Source organism: Apis florea, unplaced genomic scaffold (genome assembly GCF_048593485.1).
Source record: "Apis florea isolate Af1SG1 unplaced genomic scaffold, ASM4859348v1 contig_1789_pilon, whole genome shotgun sequence".
Lineage (NCBI taxonomy): Eukaryota > Metazoa > Arthropoda > Insecta > Hymenoptera > Apidae > Apis > Apis florea.
In genome coordinates this window covers 416,306-436,934 of record NW_028256481.1, presented here as the reverse complement: position 1 = coordinate 436,934, position 20,629 = coordinate 416,306, and the positions used below count along the sequence as shown (strand labels likewise).

Here is a 20,629-nt window from a genome sequence, read left to right as displayed (position 1 = left end):
GAATGCTCGGAATCTATTTCTAAAATTTTTATAATTTGTTTCGTAATGAATTAGAAAAAAAGATTCAGATCAAACTTTTCATAAATAGAAGAAAATTGCGCGATTCCTCGTCAATTTACCAATCTTTTAAATAAAGCTACATTTAACAATTCGCACTTTCCTGCTCAATTCTTCCACGAGAAACATCTCATTAGGGAACAGTTCTTTCCATACAATCCTCGAAAAAACGCGATACGATTTTCGGCAAACGAACGAGAAAGACTCGTTTAAACCCACCTCCACTTTGACGACCTCGTACCCGTAATGGGCGGTAGTTGGTATGGCGGCCAGGATGGGTCGGCCCTTCGACTTGAATCTGGGCGCGTTGTCGTTCACGTCCTTCACCCTGACCACGACTCTGGCCTCGTTAGGGGCCAAACCGTTCAGCCTTTCGCCGACCACCGGGTAAATCATGACGGGCATCCCTCGGCCGATCTTCACCCTGTCGACCCTCACCTTCGCCTCGTATCGATCGTTCACCTCCCGATCCAGGCCCGCCATCAGATACAACGAGCCGTTCCTTGGATCGATGGAGAAGCGTTCTCGCGCCTTCGTCTCATCCGCCACGATGCTGTATCGTATGTGCTCGTCCCGGTGACCGTCGGCCAGCTCCAGCCGGGCGACCAACACGGGCACCTCCACGTTCTCCTCGACCTCCACCTCGTAATAACGGTGTTTGAACGAAGGTGTCCTCCTCGCCTCCGTCTCTCCCTCCTCCTCGTCCACGTTCAACACCGTGACGATCACCGCTGCCGTGGACGTGAGGCTAACCGGCGACCCTAGATCGCTAGCAGTGACCAGCAATCTGTGGCTTCCTTGTCTCTCGTAATCCAGATTACCGACAACCGTGATCACTCCTTCCTTGCTGTCGATGGCGAAGAACCGCTGTTTCCCGGCCTCACCCCGATGATTCAGATCGAACAGGATCAGACCGTTCCCATTGCCGGCAAAGTCCGAATCGTTGGCGGACACCTTGATCACTTGGCTGCCTATCGGGCTGTTCTCGAGGATGGAGGCGTGGTAGACAGGCAGGGGGTCCCCGTTGTCGCCTCTCTCGATCTCGTCGTAATCGTGGAACACCGGTGGATTGTCGTTCACGTCCAACACGTTCACCTCCACCTCGACGGTGGAGCTCAGCCTCGGGACACCGTTGTCTCGAGCCGTCACAACGAGACGGTGAACAGCCACGGTCTCCCTGTCGAGAACCCCTGTCACCCTGATCATCCCGTCGCGAGGGCCGACCTCGAAGATCCTGGACACTTGATTCCCAAGATTGTTCGAATCGTCTTTCGTTGTTAACTCGTAGGTGACGTTCGCGTTCCCTCCGTGATCCGCGTCCACAGCTCGAACAGTGCCCAACGTGTATCCGGCGTAACTGCCCTCGGCCACGTCGAACGTGTACCAAGACTTATCGAAGGCGGGGGAATGATCGTTCACGTCGGCCACGTGAATCCTGATGGTAATATTGTCGAACAATCCTCCGGGATCTTTGGCAAGGACGAGCAAACGAACGTTGCTTTCGGCGGCGAGGCCTCTGGCCACCGATATCTCGGCCGACCTTGGGTCCAGGTGGAAGTATCTACGTTGGTTGGTGGTGTCGTCACCGGAAACCGTCTCGTTCCCCAGGCTGTACGTTATCGCCGCGTTTCTTCCCTCGTCCTTGTCCTCGGCGAGGAGCCGTATTATCGGCGCGCCAATCGTCGCGTTTTCCGGAACGAGAAGAAGGGGCGAACGACGGGCGCTCGGTGGTTGATTTCCGGTGTCGTCCATGTCGAGCACGTCGTTCCCTTCGAACGATGCCTCGGTGTCGGGCTCGTTCGTCGAGACACGAACACCCTGGTCCGGGAGCACGATCATTCGGATAAAAATGGGGGAATTGTCGTTCACGTCGGTCACCGTTATCCTCAGTCTCGCTTCGGAGGTTAGACCGCCTGTAAAATGTTTCGCGCGAGCGACAAGCGAGTTTTATTCGAGCGGAATACTTAAGAGAGATAATTTTTGTTCGTTAACTGGCAATCTTTCGAATGCATAATAACAGAAATCGAGCCGTTGAAGATTGGAGAGATTGGGAAGAAATTTTCTGTCACTTATGAAATTTGGAAACATCGAGATGAGTCGGGAAAGAGCAAGGATCGCCGTTTCTAATGATTTTTTACTCGTTGATTTAGGATTATTATCTTCCAAGTTATAGCGGTTTAAAGTTTTCTTAATTTTATTTGAATTTCTAAGGTATATTAGAGATAACTCCTTTCCTTTACACGACTATATCTCAGGAACCGGAAATGGTATTAAGATAAATCGAAAAGCATTTTAAAGGGCAAGGTTTTACGCTTCCAACGATCGTTCATTCGTCGACTAGGAATCATTATCCATCGAATTAGAGCGATTAAAATTTTTTCTTAATTTTAATAAGATTTGATTGAATTTTAAGGTAAATTGCGTAACGATCCTGTTAATGACATTGAAAACTCGAGCACTCGATTCAATTCTATTCTAAAAATACAATATATGAGAAGTCGTACAGTGAAATTCAAAAGAATTTTGCATTTGTTTCCAGCAAGCATCGAAACTTTACTTCTCTCGCGTTAGAAACGTGGTTGTACTTGCTCCTTGGATGGAAACTCAAGGAAAATAGCGGAAGAGGTGTCTTACCATTGTCTTTAGCAACGACGGTGAAACTATAGTTTGCCTTCGCCTCTCTGTCCAATGTACGATCATCGATTCCTTCGAAGTACACTAAACCCGTGGTTGGATGGATTCTAAACAACTCGCTTCCCTCGCCGTGGAGAGCGAAGACAAAGTTCTGATTGATACCCTCGTCTTTGTCGGTAGCCGTGATGGGAATCGATAAGTTCACTTTCGTTCCGGCTGGACTGTTCTCCGTGATTCGCCCTTCGTACAACGGGAACGTGAATTCTGGCGCGTGATCGTTTTCGTCAAGAACGATCACGCTTACCTGAAATTTATCGAATCACTTTAACAACGATTCTTCCCATCGAAAGAAAGTTAATAAATTTAACAAATCTTTCTCAATGCAATTCTTTTACTCGAATAAATGTTTGTTGAAATTTCCAAATAAGATCGCGTTTATGGGATTTTTGTCGAAAGTGTACAAATATTTGTACGAATCTTTTTCAAAATCAAAAAATATTTGTGATTTACAGCTTCGAGAAAGGAATTTTATCCTTGAAATAAAAGTGACGGAATAATTGTGCGAGTATTACTTCGAATTTAAATATTCGTGCAACATCGCATTAAGTGTTAGGGTATATGTGCAAATGTTAACGAACTAGGTCTCGTAATAAATAAGAGTTTTAAATTTTACTTAACACGAGTTAAATATTTCGAATGCACGCGAACACGGTTGTGAAAGTCGAATTTATGTGCGTGGCGAAAGATCCTTGACCTTCGTTCGAATTTTTAAATTAAAAATTTTTCAACATCATTCCCCGCATCCTTGGAACTTCTATTAACTTCTACGACCGATATATCCCAAAAGTTGAATCCGCAAACGTATTGCAGCTCGAGGACGGCATTCTCAACACCTGTCCACTAACTAAACAAAAATCGATAAATTTACAGCGTTTTCAGGTATGAGATGAGATGAAAATGAAATTTTCCGCGATCAATCCCTCGTATCATATAATTGAAATCCTAATAAACGAGATAATTAGAATAATTTTTCATAGTTCTTCTGTTACTTTTCAAAAAAATATAATAAATTTCGCAATACCTCAAAATTCAACATTCTTTCTCGTGGCGTTTCAACGATATCGAAATAAGTTTGTACATTTATCAAAATACATTTAAAAAATTCTCAAAAGTTATACCTTTGCTTATACTATTAAAATAACAAAGTAACATCCAAGAATCGATAATCACCTTTTAACCATACAAAAATATATATTTTCTGGTAAGAAGTGAAAAAATTCTCTCCTCTTGATAAAAACTTTCGACCAAACACTTTTCTCCTCACACCCATTCACACCCTCGAGAAACCTCTTCGATAAAAGTGGCATTGGTCGACATACCTGCCGATACAATCACCCTTGGATCGCACTCAGCCTGCTGATAAATTAATTACCAGCGGGGAGGAGAAGGACTTACTTGGAAAACGCCAACGCCTCGCGGGCTCTCCGCGATCACGGTGATGCTGTAATTCTGCCTGGCCTCACGATCGAGGCCCTTGGGCGCGTACAGGGCTCCGTCCTCCGTGATCGAGATGTCGGGCACATCCTGCTGATTGACGATAAAGAATCGGGTGGCTGGCGTGGCCGAGCCAGTTCCATTCTGCGGAAGTATTTGGCCGATGTACGCGCCGGCCATGTTCTCTCTCGCGTGGAACACCAGTGGGGCGGTGGTCGTTCCCCTGCAATCAACGGCCGTCGACTTTTGGACAAGCAAACAAACGGAATTTTGCCGAGTCGACGACTCCCGAGATGAATCAACCGTGCGACGAAATATCAGGGGATATTTTTAATATTGGCACGTATTGGGGACCCTTCTGATCTGGCAAAATGAGACAGTAGAAGAGTTAATCCCTTGTCTTACGATTTAAGTTCCACAAACATCGAGCTATTTCACGCTTTGACTGAAGTTGTTCGAATCGCACGTGTCTTTTGATGTGTTGATTTTTATTATAATTTCTAAATAAACATATATTTTTAAATTATTATCAATGGCTTGATAAAATTTACAAAAATTTAATAATCTTTGATCGTGTGGTATTTTTCATATTGTAATGCAACTTTACACGTTTACCACTCCCCCACGTTGTTTCGTTACGTTTTCGTAGAGCGAGTGAAATACTGCGCTACAATCGCTATTCAAAATATTTATAAAAAGCGATGTTAGCAAAATTCGATGTCATCAACAATTTTAAAGGCATCGTCGTATCACGTCTCGTAAGTTAAAGGGTTAACACGAACGTATTCTCACAAATGTGCGATTTGGAGGATCTAAATCTGGAGCATCACGATTATTTATAATTATTTCGAGAGTTTACCTGGTGAATATGCCTCGATCGTCGTTGGGATCGACCACGTGGATGGACACGTTGGTGATCAGCATCAGGTCTCGTTCGTCGGTAACTACCGCCTCGAAATCGTAGATCGATCGGTCGAATCTTTCGATCTCCTCGACCACCGTGATCGTCCCCGACCGTTCCTCCACAGCGAACGGCACTGCAAATTCCAATTGCGATGTATGCAGCATGTGTCGCGTATTAGGTTCCGGATGGCGAACAGATCAGCCTGTCAGACGAAGCTTATTGGATCGTTAGGCCATCACCGGGTCGTAGAGATTCGTAACGAGAATTTTATATCGCGATTCGAACCAACTTTACCGAGAATCAATTTGAAACTCGATTCCAATTTTTTCGAATTCCAAAATGATTTCGCGATTTTCTCACGAGTAAAGTAAATGAAACTTGATTTCTACAGATATATCAATCACTCGATCGAAGTTGAAATTAAAAATTTTCCAAGACGGATTATTGTTTAGAGGTTGGCACAACCTGTTGCTCGATTAATCGTTCTTAAGTACGTACCACCTTCCTCGTAGCTGTGCAAGAGGTCGTAGATCAGTAGGTCGTTGGTCTTCACAGCGTCGTTCAAGCGTATTTGGCCGACGCTTGTGCCGACCGGCACGTTGGCACCCACCCAAAATTCGTAAGGGGCGCCCACGAAATCCGGCTCCAACGATTCCGGCCCTGCGACGAGAAAAGATTCGATCGAAGGGGATCGTTTCGACCGCGATAAAAAGTGTCGAGAGTGAAGATATTTTAGGATTTTCTTTGTCGAACGTATCTCCTCGCGATACGACGTGGAAATATTTCCCACGGTTGACGAAACGCGTTTCACGGATCTTCGTGACTGGCGTAGAAAGTGGAAGATAGCGTGGCAAACGTTGATAGAAACGTGTATCGAACTGCTGTAGAATTTTTTCTTTTCACATTTTATAAATGCGACAAAATTGTTGACAATTGTTTAAAATAGACTTCGAGTTAGAAAATGTATATGTCGTGGAGAAAATTAAGCGGACAATGCGTTCGTGTTAGAAGATTCATTGTTCAGATAAAATGGTGGAAATAAATTTTAATTTTTCCATTTAATGTAGTAGCGCAAATAAAATCAATTCCTATAACTACTTATACGTATTTGATTATATTCGTGGACAAAATTAAGTTAACAAAAAGACAATGTAGAAAACCATTGAGATTATCTGCCAAATTTGGGCCGTATTTATAAAGCCTTCGTATTGGAAACTTTAATATTATGTCTGATTGATTGTAAATGTAATGTAATTTAAATTTTGCCAAAAAGTATATAAATGAGCCACTTATTATTCTAGAAACAAATAATTAGAGTAAATTTGAATTATTAAATAAGAATAAAAGGAGTATGGAGAAAACTAAATGAATCCTTGAAAAAGTAGTACGTGTTTCACCGACTGTCACGTATGGAGGATTAGCAATGATACGAAGTCGGAAGTTTAATAATTATAAATGGCATTACGAAGATAATGCAGATAAATACATTAATATCCTGAATGAAAATTTAGAGGAATCAATTTTAAAAATAGACCTCAACGAAAATTGGACGTCAACAAGATAACATATCGCTACGAAAACAAAGAAATTTTTTCAAAACTGCAAAAATAGAGATTCTGGAATGGCACAAAGCCCAGACATTAATCCTAGATAGAAAATTTGAGGAGTATATTGGAAGAAAAACTTGTTGAAAGCATACCAGAACAATCCAATATCATCAGCTTTTTCTTGCTTGCTAGATATTGTTCATTTAATTTTGTCCACTGGGTATATAAACAAATACACGTACAAAATAAAAGTGAAATATAAATTGCAGAAATATCAAATGTGAAAAACGAGCACAAGAATCAAATGAAAATTAACACGATGACGAACGTAGTTGCAATCTCGATCGACAAAGTGGATGAAAAGGATTGAAAAAGGATTGCATCGAAAGGAAGACCTCGGTGTGCCAATTCTTTGAAAGGAGAGGCCGAATATATGTAAGGTTGGACCAGTTGTAATTAAGGACTATTGGAGCTAGATCCACTTGATGCTCGAGAGAAAACTCACCATCCGATCTGAAGACGTCCACGGTGACCACAGCCAGGGAGAGCCTCCTCTCGCTCGGGTTGGCCGGTTGATCGGCAGCCTCGACGAAGATCGCGTGCCTTCCCTCGAGAATCGGGCTCTCGAACACCGCGATGGTACCCGTCACCTCGTCCACCGTGAACGGAGGCGTCCTGGCGGTCGAGTTTCCCGGTTTCTGCAGCCTGTACCTGACCATCCCGTTGGGGCCCAGGTCGTCGTCGACCGCGTGCACCTGGCCGAGCACGGTGCCCACCTTCGAGTCGCTTCTCGCTACCAACTCGTACAGATTCCCAGGCACGAAGATGGGGTTGTTGTCGTTGGCGTCGAGCAACGTCACGTCAACGTCCACCGAAGAAGAGGAGGAGCCGTTCCGAGGAACCACGCTCGGCCTCCTCTCCACTGCGACCACCCTCATTTTCAACCGATCTCGTCTCTCTCGGTCGAGAACCGACTGATCCCTGACCGTCAACCAGCCGGATCTCGCGTCCACCGAGAACGCGCCCGACGGGTCGACCAGCTCGTAGTCGAACTGCCCGTTCTCCCCCTGATCCCTGTCACGCGCGATCACCTGAAGCACGCTGAACCCGTTCGGCAGATTCTCCACGATGCTGATGTTGTACAGATCCACCTCGAACTCGGGCAGGTTGTCGTTCAGATCGAGGACCTCGACCTCGATCCTCGCCGCGCCCGATCTCAGGGGGTTGTCCACCTGGGACGCGTGGATTTGTAGGGTGAACGTGTTCGAGGGTAAGTTTCGCTCCGCGTCCAGGTCGATGGGACGTTTCAGGAACAGCGTGCCGTTTCTCGGGTCCAGGTGGAAGAAACCTCGCTCGTTCCCCGATGTTATGTCGTAGCGAACGGACGTGTCGATGTCCCGGTCGCAGTCGGTCGCTTGGATCGGTGTGGAGAAGTTGATTCGGGTGAAGATCGGCTGTTCCTGTTCGAACGAATCGTTGGAAATCAATTGGGAAGTGTTCAGACAGATGCGGTGCTGCAAGGAAAATTTGGCAACTTTGGCTTGGCTGGAGTATGCCAGTCTCAATCAGCATCCTCGTCCTACCTGAGAAGAATTATTGCGAACGCGTGCGGAACAATTTCCTCGGAGAACAAAGGACTTGTTCTAAGGAATTTTTAGAGGGTACAGTCTTTGGAAGAATTTTTTGAACGAGCAGAACTTCCAAAACGCTGTGTTAATGTAATCTTAGTGATGACGTCATTAGCATATGGATTTTGCTGTTGATTTTCTTGTTAATCGAATTTGTTAACTAACTTTATAATAATTATTTTTATTATCATATACCAGGTAAGAGCTAACAGGAAATGTTGTTGGGGAAAATTGAACGTTGAAGAATTTCGTTTGGAAAAAGTTGTGTTGTGGCGAATTAATTCGATAAAACATAGGTAAACTTGAAATAAAAACTGGCGAACTTTAGAGATTGAAATTACTCGAATACACCGCCGATCGAGATCGAAACAGGGAACGAATAGCTGAGACTCGGTCGAGCGGAACAGAATTTGAGCAACGTTGCTTCAAACGGTGTTGCGAATTTCATTTAAGGAATGATCGAAAGCGATACGCTCGGTCTTTGATGCGATTAAAATCCACCCAAGGTTGCCAAGATGATCTTAATTTTCATAAATAAATATCGATAACACAAAAACGATATCCAACCAAGCTCTTCGACGTCATCCGATCGAGCGTAACTCAACCAATTCGACCAGTTTAATCACCTCTCCAACATAATGCTCCAATACCCGGCCCACATTAGAAACCCTCTACAAACTCTCGAACTCAATTATACTCGTGAGCCACTTCGACTCGCGATCAGCTCGATATCTCTAGCAAAATCCATAAACACCTTCTCCTTCCTCGCCATCTTCGTCTTGAAAGCCACGCAAGACGAACGAGTTTGAGTTTCCAAAAAATACACGCACACACACGATATCGTGCAAATCGAGGATGAAAGTCAATTTACCAAGCGCACTCTCGAGTTGGAAAATGGAATAAATCTCGTGGAACGAGTCGAGTCGAGTCGCATTGCTCGAAAGTCGAACGAGCGGCAGCGATAAATATCGCGTCGTGCCTTACCGCCACGATCCTTGTTTCTCTCCCTTCAGAAAGAAATTTACACCTCAAGGTTTCCCGTCCAAGAAAGTATCGACCCCCGACATTCTCGGCCTTATGCGGAACAGCCCAGATTATTAAGAGGTTTCGCGTGAACGCAACGAAAGAAACGGAAAGACAATTTTTTTTTCTGAAGGAAAAGATTATATTCATAATCGACAAAGACAATAGAAACGCGATATAAATCTATTCTCGAATCTGCTATAAAATTAACGAGGGAAATAAACTTTAATATTCATTGATTAGTGGCATAATCGCAGGCAATAACGTTCTTTTTCTTTTTTTTTTTCTTGGAAGAAAAATCGAAGAATAGAAAGAGTAAAAGGAATTCGATGTTGGATAGAAAAAAGAAAAAACGAATGTCGTGGAAGCTACGGCTCGATGGTTACGTAGAAAGTCCGTTCCGCGATTCTTCCATTGACGTGATCGTTCAAAGTCGCGCTTTGACGCGGTCATTGCCGGCGGATATACGCATTTCGTCCGAAGCCAACTTCACGCTTTTCTCGCTGGAAGGAAAGTAGCTGAAAATGTATGCGAATCTATAAAAGTTATCCTTAATTTCGAATCCATAAACTCTTTATCCATAAAATGGAAAACTGTGAGAATGCGTGGAGAAAAATCTCGACAAAATATTTCCCTAGGAAATATCCCTGTGCATAAATTCCCTAAATAATTACGAGAGTGTCCATTGTATACATGAAATTTTCGAGAAGATGGAGAAAGTCAACATTTTCAAAGTCGTTAATCTTCCCACAGATTTCCTCCTTCTTTATCCAAATAGTATATTCGCTTTAACGAGAAAATACGAGACGCCATTGGACACTTTTTTCTTTTTTTCTTTACGATATTTCATTATTCGTGTATTGCACGCGTAACACGATGTGCAAATACACGAAAGGATTACATTTAAGTTCATAGATAGAGATACAGGATGCATGGATCCGGCTCAAGGTACGTACAATTCTTTCGCGATTGTACGATCGATTAATCTTCGCAGGTGTTTAATTAAATAGCCGCGACGTGATATTTCGCGAAATTATCATACATTTGCACTTCATAATTTCCATTCTGGTGCAATTAACCGATTATCGAATAATTTTTCCTCGTCAATTTTTTTATAATAAATCTTTTACGATCGATAAGTCGTTCGACCGCTGTGTTAAGAATTTACATTAAAAAAAAAAAAAAAAAAAAGAAAAAAAGAAAGAAAGAAATGATTAAATAACAAGCTTCGAATATTATAAAAATTGAATTATACGTTGCGTGTTGAAAAATACGCCGTTAACATTTTTATCGTACTTGCGAGATTAATTATCGCACTTGCTTGCAAAATTGTATACAAAAAATAAAAACGCTCACCGGCATCGGATAGAACTCGTAAATCTTCGCTTTGTACACATCTCTGGTGAATTTCGGATCGAGATCATCGTTGTCCAATATCGTTATCCTCACGGTTGTGTTGGTGGTCCTGGCCGGCGCTCCGCGATCCTGAAACGCGTCAGACGAGTGGACAATGAGATTGTGATCAGAAATTATCCCCCACAACTTTCACCCGCGATCTAAATATATATCGCAAATTTTCAATGACCTAAGATTCCTGACCAAAGAAAAGATTTGAAATCTTGGATGACTGGCATCAGCGATCAGTGTTCTATACAGAGACAACTAACCACTCCATTTCTTCAAATTTTGATCATCGGATCGATCGTCTCTCTCTCTCTCTCTCTCTCTACGTAGAGGTGTATGTTTCAACGATGTGAAAAAATGTAATTAGACAATATCCCATTCCTCTTAGATTCGAGGGGAGTAAAAGTATGGTGTCTGCTTACCGTGGCCGCGATGACCAACGTGAACTCGCGGTCGCCGTTGTCGTAGTCCACCGGTTTACGGAGTATGAGAGCGGTTCTGTGGCCGGATTCGAGCGAAAATTTGCCTCGCTCGTTGCCTTTCACTATCGCATAATGCACGTCGCTGTTCGGCGTGTTCGGTTTGTCCCCATCCACCGCGTGGATCCCGCGAAATATCGTCACGCCTGTCGACCAAGAAATTCGACCAGTCGAGTTGTGATCTCGACGATAATAATAAATTTTTTAATTCTTGGACGCCCGATTAATCATTAATCAAGATTTCTTTAAATGGGCAAAGATTTATATTCGAAGGATTCGTTGAGCTTTTGTCATTTGATGACCAGGCATGTCAAACACACGATTTAACTTTTGGATTGTTTGATTAAAATTATAAATATATTATTACAAAAATCATCACTGGATTGAAGTTTCCAGAGTATGCCAATTAAATTGTTAGAAAATGAATTCGAGAAAAGATTTGTGAAGTTTGAGAATTTGTGAAAAATCAAGTTCGATTATTTGCTTCTCCTTTGTCCATTGATGTTGATACAAAAATTATGTAATTGGGATTCCAATTGTTATTGGCAGTTAAACGTATTTTATCTATGTATAACAACTATTTTCCACTTCAGAAAATAATAAAACTAAAATAAAAGAAAATTATATAGACATACATATGTATTTTTTAATACCGTTTATATATTATTTAATACTTGATGGTTCGATATGCCTGCCGATCTATCGCTGCTGAAAGTGAAAATTATTAAATGCGATAAATGGAAATATTGTGATTTTTAATCTTTACGCGAAAATTAAATTTGCGGAAGTAAGGTTGAGTACATCTCACCGACTGGAGTAAGCTCGTCCACGGTTACGTGATAAGGCGCATCGACAAATTGCGGAGCATGGTCGTTTATGTCTTCCACGTAGACCGTCACTGACAGGTGCGACGTAACCTACGAGCAAAAACGTTAATGTTGTGCACAGCTTCGAGAGACCCGGCTCCAATATTACACGGCATTCCACTCGATGCTTACTTTTCATACTCGATTATTTCTAGTAGTGTATCGCACCATGATGCGCGATTTAAGATGAGATGGGAACGAATCAATTATCCCTAGCTCGCTACAAAGAAGGAATTATACGATGTGTATGATGTGCTCGAGTGAAATATTGAGATATATTGAATGTTTATCTGTGAGAATGTGAATAATGTCTTTTCACGTCAAGAAAGATCGAATATATCATTCGAATCTTCGCATTTAAAATTCTTGTTACCAGTTATCTTGGAAAATTTTTTATAAATATATTTCTTTCCTAATTTTCCTATATAATTTAACACCACTTTTCACGCATTTATTATTTCGGTTCTACAATTTCTTGAAAAGTATTTTAAACTATTGTCAAAACACGAATCAATTGGTTCTAAGATTAGAACTACAGTTAATTCAACATTTTCCTTTGATTTGGAGAAAAAGTGGAATAAACGAAAGATGAGCAACAATGAAACTCTCTTTTTCCATCTGGAGAATCTCTTTCCATTCAACCTCTCCTCAATTCTGTTTAATATCATCGGTCAGGCGAAGAGACGCGTAACAGTATTACTTGAGATTTATTCGCCGAGATTGCATTAACGCATGAAAACGTCCCGTCTGATCGGCCGATTAAAAAAGGAAGAAAGAGGTGGAAAAAGAGGAGGATCGAACAACGGTACCGCGTACGTTCCTCCAGTTTTATTGCATACTTGTGCAAAACGTTGAGCTGGAAGCTCGTCTCTACGATGCTAACGGATTAATTTCGAAAGCGCTTAAGAGAGGATGGAAACATATGTTTTTCCAAGCCGGAGTTGCAAAACACACGAGGTTTCGACGAGCGTTGATTAAAAAGCTAAATGGAAATATCGTACGCTACACACAAGTTTGCCTCGAGTAGTTTTTTTCGTTTGCTGTTAATTCGAAATTAATGAATATGAATATAGGTGTTCGATGTATTTACTTTTTACAGATTTCGCAGAGATTTGATAAATTGTTCATGCTAATAAGATATTCTAATAACTTTTTTTTTTTTTCTTTCAATTCTTCGAGCTTCCGTGAGAATCTGTTTTACGAGATTCCGTTCATCATTCCAATTGGTAATTTTTTTATATGTGAAAAATTCAATCATTTCAAGCGCAATAACATTTTTCTTCGAAATGAGAATGTGAAACGAGTATCGTGATGAAATGATTGATTGTTCTTTTCTAATTAATTACACCAACGAACGAAGAAAGGACAATTTCAAAGTATCTATTGTCATTAATTTGGAAAGTTTTTATATATTTTGAAAAAAAATCACAATGGATATTAAAATTAGCAAACCAGTTGTAACTGTACAAGTAATTACACAGTTACATGCGAATAAACAATCTAAACTGCCCTACTAAAAACTAGTCGCTGTGTATAAAAAATTTTAATTACTTTAAAAGTGTTTAAAATAACAACAGCAAAACAAGTATTTACTACATATAAATAAAAAAAGTTACATAAATAACATTTCTGATAATAATTGTTTCTCGACAAAATCAACATAGTACATAGTCTTTCTAAATAGAAACATTCTTTTCGCTTTATTACATCCATTAATGAATTAAGAAAATTGAAGAAAAGTATATATCTATACTTTATTTCCACTTACAAAGTGTGATTAGATAAATACGAAAGTATTATATTTGCTTTCCGTTATTAAGAAGAAAATCCACATATTATAATTTCATTCGTAAAATTCTATATATAAAAATTAAAAGTGTAATAGACGCAATTTCATCGTTCACTCTTTGCAACAAACAAATAAAAAAAAAAAAATAGAGAAAGAATTTCTTGAAAAAGAAAAATGATCCGTAGAATTATTCGAGCAAATATAACAACGTTAAAAGGAGAAAAAGGAAAATTGAAATGTTGCACAGTTAGATAAAAATTGTAATCAATATCGTAACGGTTTCTTCGATTCGAGGAAACTTCCAACGAAATAATTGCATAAACGTTTATTGGCACACGATAGAAATACAAAACCGGTAGCAAGGATTCGTTCGTCCTATCGAAACCGGTGTCTGCACGCTCTAGTTACTCTTGCATGCAAGTTATGAAAAGGAACTAGACCTCTGGGACAAAATAAGAAAATACTTGTAGGGACATTAAAGATAAGAATGATGAAACGGATGATTTATTTCAAAATGCACTTGTTTGAAATTTTTGATAATTATAATTTATTTTCGAGAAGAGAACAAACAATTCTATCTATCTCGAACGATTTTAAATATTTAAAATCATTTATTTTTAAATTCTTCTAAAGTTTTCCAACTACAAAACGAAAGTTAAAACTAAATTGATCTAACTTGAACTCTAGATATCATCCACGATTAAATCATTCCATATATATAAAACATCGTTCCAATATATATTTACAACTCTTCGAAAAAAACACTTTGTCTTATTCAATTATCTAATATTAATATACCTTATCCTTCATTCTTTTCTTGCTGAAAAAATTTTATGATAATTCACTCACGATATATAAATACCGATTAAATTTCACCTTCTGGTTAAATTAGATCTCCTTTGAGAGGGTTTTGTTTATCAAAATTGCATGTTACCTCTTTCGTTCTTTATTTTGCAAACTTGATGATCATAATCGTCAATTTTCTGGATCAAAATTAAAATTAAGCATCATCAGAATAGTTTAATCTTGTGGATCGTAACTCGAGGAACCGTGAAACGATGAGAAAGAGATGTTTCAATAATCGGCCGAGTGCATTAAACTAAGAAGGAAAAGAAAAGAAGGCTCGACGTAACGATCGATTACTTTCTACTACAATTTACCAGAGAATCACCGCCATCTGAATAATCGCAGACCACGCGGAACTTGAGCAGATTTCTAGGCACCTCCGTGTCCACCAGGTCCTCGAGGGACTGAGCCAGCATCAGGGAGACGTGTGTCTTGTTCGTCTCCTTGTAGGCGAAGAAACGGGCGTCTTCGTCCTGCAACAATTAATCGGCGGCGATTAAATGCAGCCATCTTTTCATTCCAGTGGATTGGAAAACTGTCTCCTCGCATTTTTACGCTGTTTCAGAGGTGGAGATTGACAAAGAGGCGAGGCAGGATGCTTTTATTTGCTTATTCATTTGTAATGGATATGTGTATTCTTGTGAAACAGGGACAAGTTGACATTTTGATAGGGAGTAAGTGTATAATTGTGCGCAAGATATTTCTGCAGGATTCATTCCTTGATGAATTATTGAATATTGGATGCTTCTTTTGAAATGGCTGACAACATTTCTCTGGATGCGTGAAATCATAAATACGAGGAAAACTATATTTAACGAGACAAGAACGAATAGTCGAACAATTTAGATTGCTTTGATTTAAAATTCATTAACTTTTTAACAAGTTTCGTAACTTTGTCTTTTGTAATTGTTAAAAATAATTTTATACGATATAATTTCGATCGATGACAAAATCGGGAAGCTAACTATTTTTCTATTTCTTTGATATACCTTTCACCAACGATACATCTGAACTCTCGAAAGAAATTGCAAATTATTATGCAGCCCGAGCAAAGAAATACACCGTTCACAATTCATACTTCAGTATATCTTTGTGAATACTTTTACACCATGATACGCGTAATTACGAGCTCGGATTTGCATTTATAATTACGAAAGACGATTACGAAACGAAGATATAGAAAAGATATTGCACGAATACTTACTTTGTCCACTGGCATTATTGAGATATGACTTCTCGGATGAGCTTCCAACGATAAAATCTCTGTGCCTCTTGGAAGATTTTCCGGCACCCTGACGAATTTCAAGTACTCCCCGATTGGAAAGAACTGGCATCCTACGAAAGCATGTACGTGAAAACATGCCGAATAAATTATTTAGAACACACGTGATCAACAATGATCAAGATTTTTTTCTCGTTTCAACAAAATTCTAATTAGAGACGCGATAATACCGTGTAATTAGAAACTAATTCGTATTTTAAATGCAGCTAGAAAGCAATAACAATTTTGAAATTGTTATTCAAGTCTCAAATTACTGAGATATTTTAATTGATTATTGATATTACGTTTCTTAACCCAATTGATAACAACGCGTATAGATATGGAGAAATATCGAGATATCCGTTTCCACGGCTCAAAATTAGATTCGAGACTCGATCGAGTACTTTCTAGCAATAATTCCCAATCGTACTTTCCCATTTCCTGCGAGTGATTCCTACGAGTTTTACTTTTTCCTCGCCCATCCGTTACCATTCCCCCCCTCCCTCCCCCCTTTTTCTCGCGTGCGAAACCAGATCTTCGATACAGTTTTTACCCCGCTCAACTGTTTAATAACAACCCTTCAACATCTCGAACAAGTTGGGCGAAACATAGGTTTTATGAGTGAAAGGATCGTCGATGGAATTTTGCTACGATTAATTTGGGTGTGAAACATTATCGTGATTCGAAGCTCAGAGACCGTGGCGGAGACAGGTTTGACCCGTTTACAACACCTTTACAAACGACCGCAGACACTGTTTTTTTTTTTTTCTTAAAAATATAATCGCACACGACTGGAAAGATAATTTCCTCCGCGCAACATGCTTCTATAAACACTTTCAAAATGTTGTTTTCAAATTTCAATATTCCAAGCGATAAAAATTAGATTGTTTTAAACTGGCCTCACTCCTTAGATAGAAAATTGTATGAAATAAATTCGATCATCATACACATTGACAGTTGATTATATAATTCTTAATTATAAGACTAGAAGAAGCATATGGTGCATATTAATCACGTAGCGGGAAAGTCGATGTTTATTATTATATTCATAATATTAATAAGTTTGCACGTAAAGGCAATGAAAACTTGTATGCCAATTATTAGCATTTACCTGTTTTAAATAAATACGAATGGAAATGATCGACGAATAACCCGTGAACGAGAAAAATTAACACAATGACTTAGAAAAATTACTCTCGACTTTGAAATTTTACCGAATTATTCAACATTCCTGTATTTATTCTATTGCAAACATTTTTTCAGAAATATATTAATCATCATCAATTTTTTCTCGATCGAACTATAATAGAAATGTAAAATAGATACTCAATCCTATTCGAGTTTCAAAAAAATATCTTCATAGCTAGAGTATATACTATCACCTAATTATCGAATTTCATCAAAAATATTACTTTCTATCTGTTAAAATCGACGCAAGAACAGAAATCTCACAAACCGAAAGTCGAGAAAACGATACACCAACGCAACCGCCGTTCGACTATTTTCCTCGAACTACCTTTCTACATTTTACAATATTATCAGAGTTACGAAACTGGTCTCTTGACACGCGTTGCCGAGTGTTATGCGAGCATGTTGGCGGCCGAACGACATTTTTCCACCCTTTGGTAAAAAAAAAAAAAAAAAAGAAAAAAATTCGATTCGATAACGCGATTTTTTCGCGAACGTGTTTCTCGAGGTGAGTCGACGTGACACGAGGCAACGTGGTCAAACAGGAAGCGTTTGAAAGGTCGTCGGTGATCCGTCTAGAAACTCATCCAGTGCAGTGGCTGAATCTTTGCTGAATCATTTTGCAATCTGGTCATTCTCTACTCTTGGAAGAATGTCTCGAGAAGATCGAGAAGCGCCATAGGCGTTTCTGTTGTAACTTCTTCTTCGTGTGACGTTTGAACTTTGTACAATTTCCTTTTTGTTTCGTTTAGAGAGAAAGAAACTCGAAGAACAAGAGATCGATGCTATTCTTCTTTAATTCTTCCGTTTTTTTTTTATCTTTTCCTCTTTTCGTTTTGTTTTTGATGAACAAATAAATACGTTTATATCATTTTCACATAATTTTTTTTCTGCTATTCTTTTTTACTTCAGTGTTAATCTTTGCGAGCGTTTTGAAGAAATATTTCAATTTGTATCTAGCTTCTATACACGAGATTAAAATGACAACTAATTTATGTATAAGTGAAACGATATTTAGTTATCTTTACGTTCTTAATAAAACTTTTTAATATATAACTGTATACCCTTGAAAATGTTAAAAATAGAACTGAACAGAATAATTTGCCAGCTATATATTACGTGTGAAATATTAATTATAATAATAATTACTAATCAGGTTAATTCCATAGTTTCTTACAGTTTCATTGTCTAACACGTTCCAGTTTTCAAGGATGATAACAACCGTTCCGTAACGATTATGCAAATTATTATTTCATCGATTGAATGCAAATCAATTACAAAGTGTGAAATATGTATGAACGCAGCAAGGTGAAAAGAAAACGAAGTAAAAAAAACCTCGGCTCATCTCCCTCGGGAAAGAAGGCCAAGTTCTCCAAGAACCTCAGCCTAGCGTTGATCTGTTCTCGAATAATTCTTATTCGATCGTATCTTCGAACCAAATACACATCTACTTCCAGCTTACTTTTTTTCAAATTCTAAAATTAAATTACAAGATTCGTCCGAATTGAAATTCCACTGCTCCTCGTTGACGCGAAGATCTGACAAAGCGTGAACGAATGTTTAAAACGGTTTAGAGTTTATATACTCGAGAAGCGAGTCCAGTTGGCCGGCAAGTCGAGTGTAATTAGACTCGTTGGACGCCGCGGCGTGAAACATTGTTTCCGACTGCGAGAGGGAAAAGATCGGAGGGACGATACAGAAGACGGAGGAAGTGGCAGATCTTATCTCAATTTATTCAGGGCTGCGATCATCGCGTCGATCTTGCCCGGCCACGGAACATTGTCCGCCAATTTCACCGTCTTTCAACGATGTTAACGGACTGAGAATACCGTGCTTTGAACTTTGTCGAAAAGAAATTCTATCCAATTGCTCGTCGTTTGGCGACGTAACACACTTTTGTTGATGATGGAACATCGTTCAATCGTCGCGTTATAATTTTTTCCACGGGGGGAACAGTGGTTCGAGAATTGGAAAATCGGAATATGATTACTCTTATCGAGGGAAACAGTTTGCTGAAAACGTTCATTCCGTATATAATAACATCGTCTTTATTAAATAATTCGACACGTATGCGCTCGAGGCAAGGATTCAGCGTTTCTCCGTGTATCTCTGAAACCTACACACAGGTGTATCGCAAAGTACTTTCACCCGATCGAATGCACGCCAATAAACGCGAGGTTGGACACGCATCGCGGTGCACGCGGTCGATCAGATTCTTTCCCAGTTTTTCCACTCGTGTGTACGTCACAAGTGTAGTAGCCTTGCCAGGCAAAATCGCCGGCCATTATCGCGGTATTCGATGGATTCGAATTCGATTAGCTCGATTCTCGGTTTACTCGACCGTTAGAAAGAAACGAATCTTTTGACGAAGATGAGCTTTCGAAGTTCGTTCGAATTACCCTACAGCGACTGTAGAGTAATGGAGTTTAGTCAGAGATAAGATTCGATATTTGATTTTCGTCTAATCGAAAAAAAGCATGATTACGAATTATTTCCCACTCGTGGCGAAATGGTTTGAGCACCACTGGTGGTAGCAGAGATTAAATTTGGAATTGAATTTGGATAATCTTGATCTGTGTAACAGAATCTTGAACTTTGACTCCTATTTTAACCCTTTGCGACTCCAATGGCGACTTTCAGGCACGAATAGATTCCTAACCTCTTTACTTTATAATCTTATAAAGCGTAGAATAATGTACTGTCTATATTTTCAGCTTTGGTTCGAGTTTGACGCTTGATAGAAATGTTGTTTTCAAAGTTTCTGAGTTCTGCAAGATACGCAAGATGTTAAAAGTTTTAATTTGCGCGTGAAATCATTTTAGCCAAGCAATTCATCGAATCGTGTGTAGCTCGAAAAGGGCCTGGAGTGCAAAGGGAGTTAAAGTTTACTCGCAAAATCCTGAGCGAACAAAAAATATACCCTTCTCTCCTCTAAGAAAAATATCTATCCCTGTGAATGAGTCATTTGCGAAAACAGGAAGCGGACGCATCAATCGGCGTGCTCGACGAGAATTGAACATTTGTTGGAAGTGGAATCGTCGCTCGATTCTTTTCATCGATCATCCGGATAAAGTTCCGGACGGCGCATAATCCGCCGGAAATTCCGCCCCCCAGGAACCGTGAAATCACTTGGAGGATCTTAAATAGACAGAGGAGGAGGCCGCGTCGAAGAAATCTCCTTCGCAAATTCTTCCCATCGCCTCGTTTCCTTCTCTGTTCTTCGCGCCACGTTTCTCTCTCTCTCTCTCTCTCTCTCTCTTTTGTCCGCCACGAGTCGATTCGGGGAGAATTACTTTTCAGAGGCGGGCGCGGAGGAGAAACGTCGGACGAATCCTTGCCTGGATGTGACACAATAGGTGCAGTGTTACAGGATTCTTCAAAGATTCGAGGAATGCGATTTTCGCGTAAATAAAAATTATTGTACAGTTCGAATCGAGAAGAAAGAAGGGACATCTTTCGATAAATTTCGCCTCGTTCCAACCCCGTTTTTGAAATTATTATTGTCATCG

General features: G+C 40.0%; 1 protein-coding gene across 7 annotated transcripts in view; it reads right to left on the bottom strand.

Moving 5' to 3' along the window:
- Cad89D (cadherin 89D) overlaps positions 1-20,629 on the bottom strand; it is a 53,177-nt gene that overhangs the window by 6,224 nt on the left and 26,324 nt on the right. For 6 of the 7 annotated variants that reach the window (XM_086910998.1, XM_086911010.1, XM_086910993.1 and 3 more), the window contains 11 exons: positions 15,876-16,006; positions 14,986-15,144; positions 11,979-12,087; positions 11,114-11,316; positions 10,644-10,772; positions 7,142-8,096; positions 5,588-5,749; positions 5,045-5,222; positions 4,147-4,408; positions 2,692-2,995; positions 277-1,970 (listed from right to left, as the gene is read on the bottom strand). In XM_086910998.1, coding sequence (XP_086767124.1) covers positions 277-1,970; positions 2,692-2,995; positions 4,147-4,408; positions 5,045-5,222; positions 5,588-5,749; positions 7,142-8,096; positions 10,644-10,772; positions 11,114-11,316; positions 11,979-12,087; positions 14,986-15,144; positions 15,876-16,006 — 4,286 coding nt within the window. The remainder of the gene's footprint in view (positions 1-276; positions 1,971-2,691; positions 2,996-4,146; positions 4,409-5,044; positions 5,223-5,587; positions 5,750-7,141; positions 8,097-10,643; positions 10,773-11,113; positions 11,317-11,978; positions 12,088-14,985; positions 15,145-15,875; positions 16,007-20,629) is intronic. The other variant, XM_086911013.1, reaches the window with a different exon arrangement.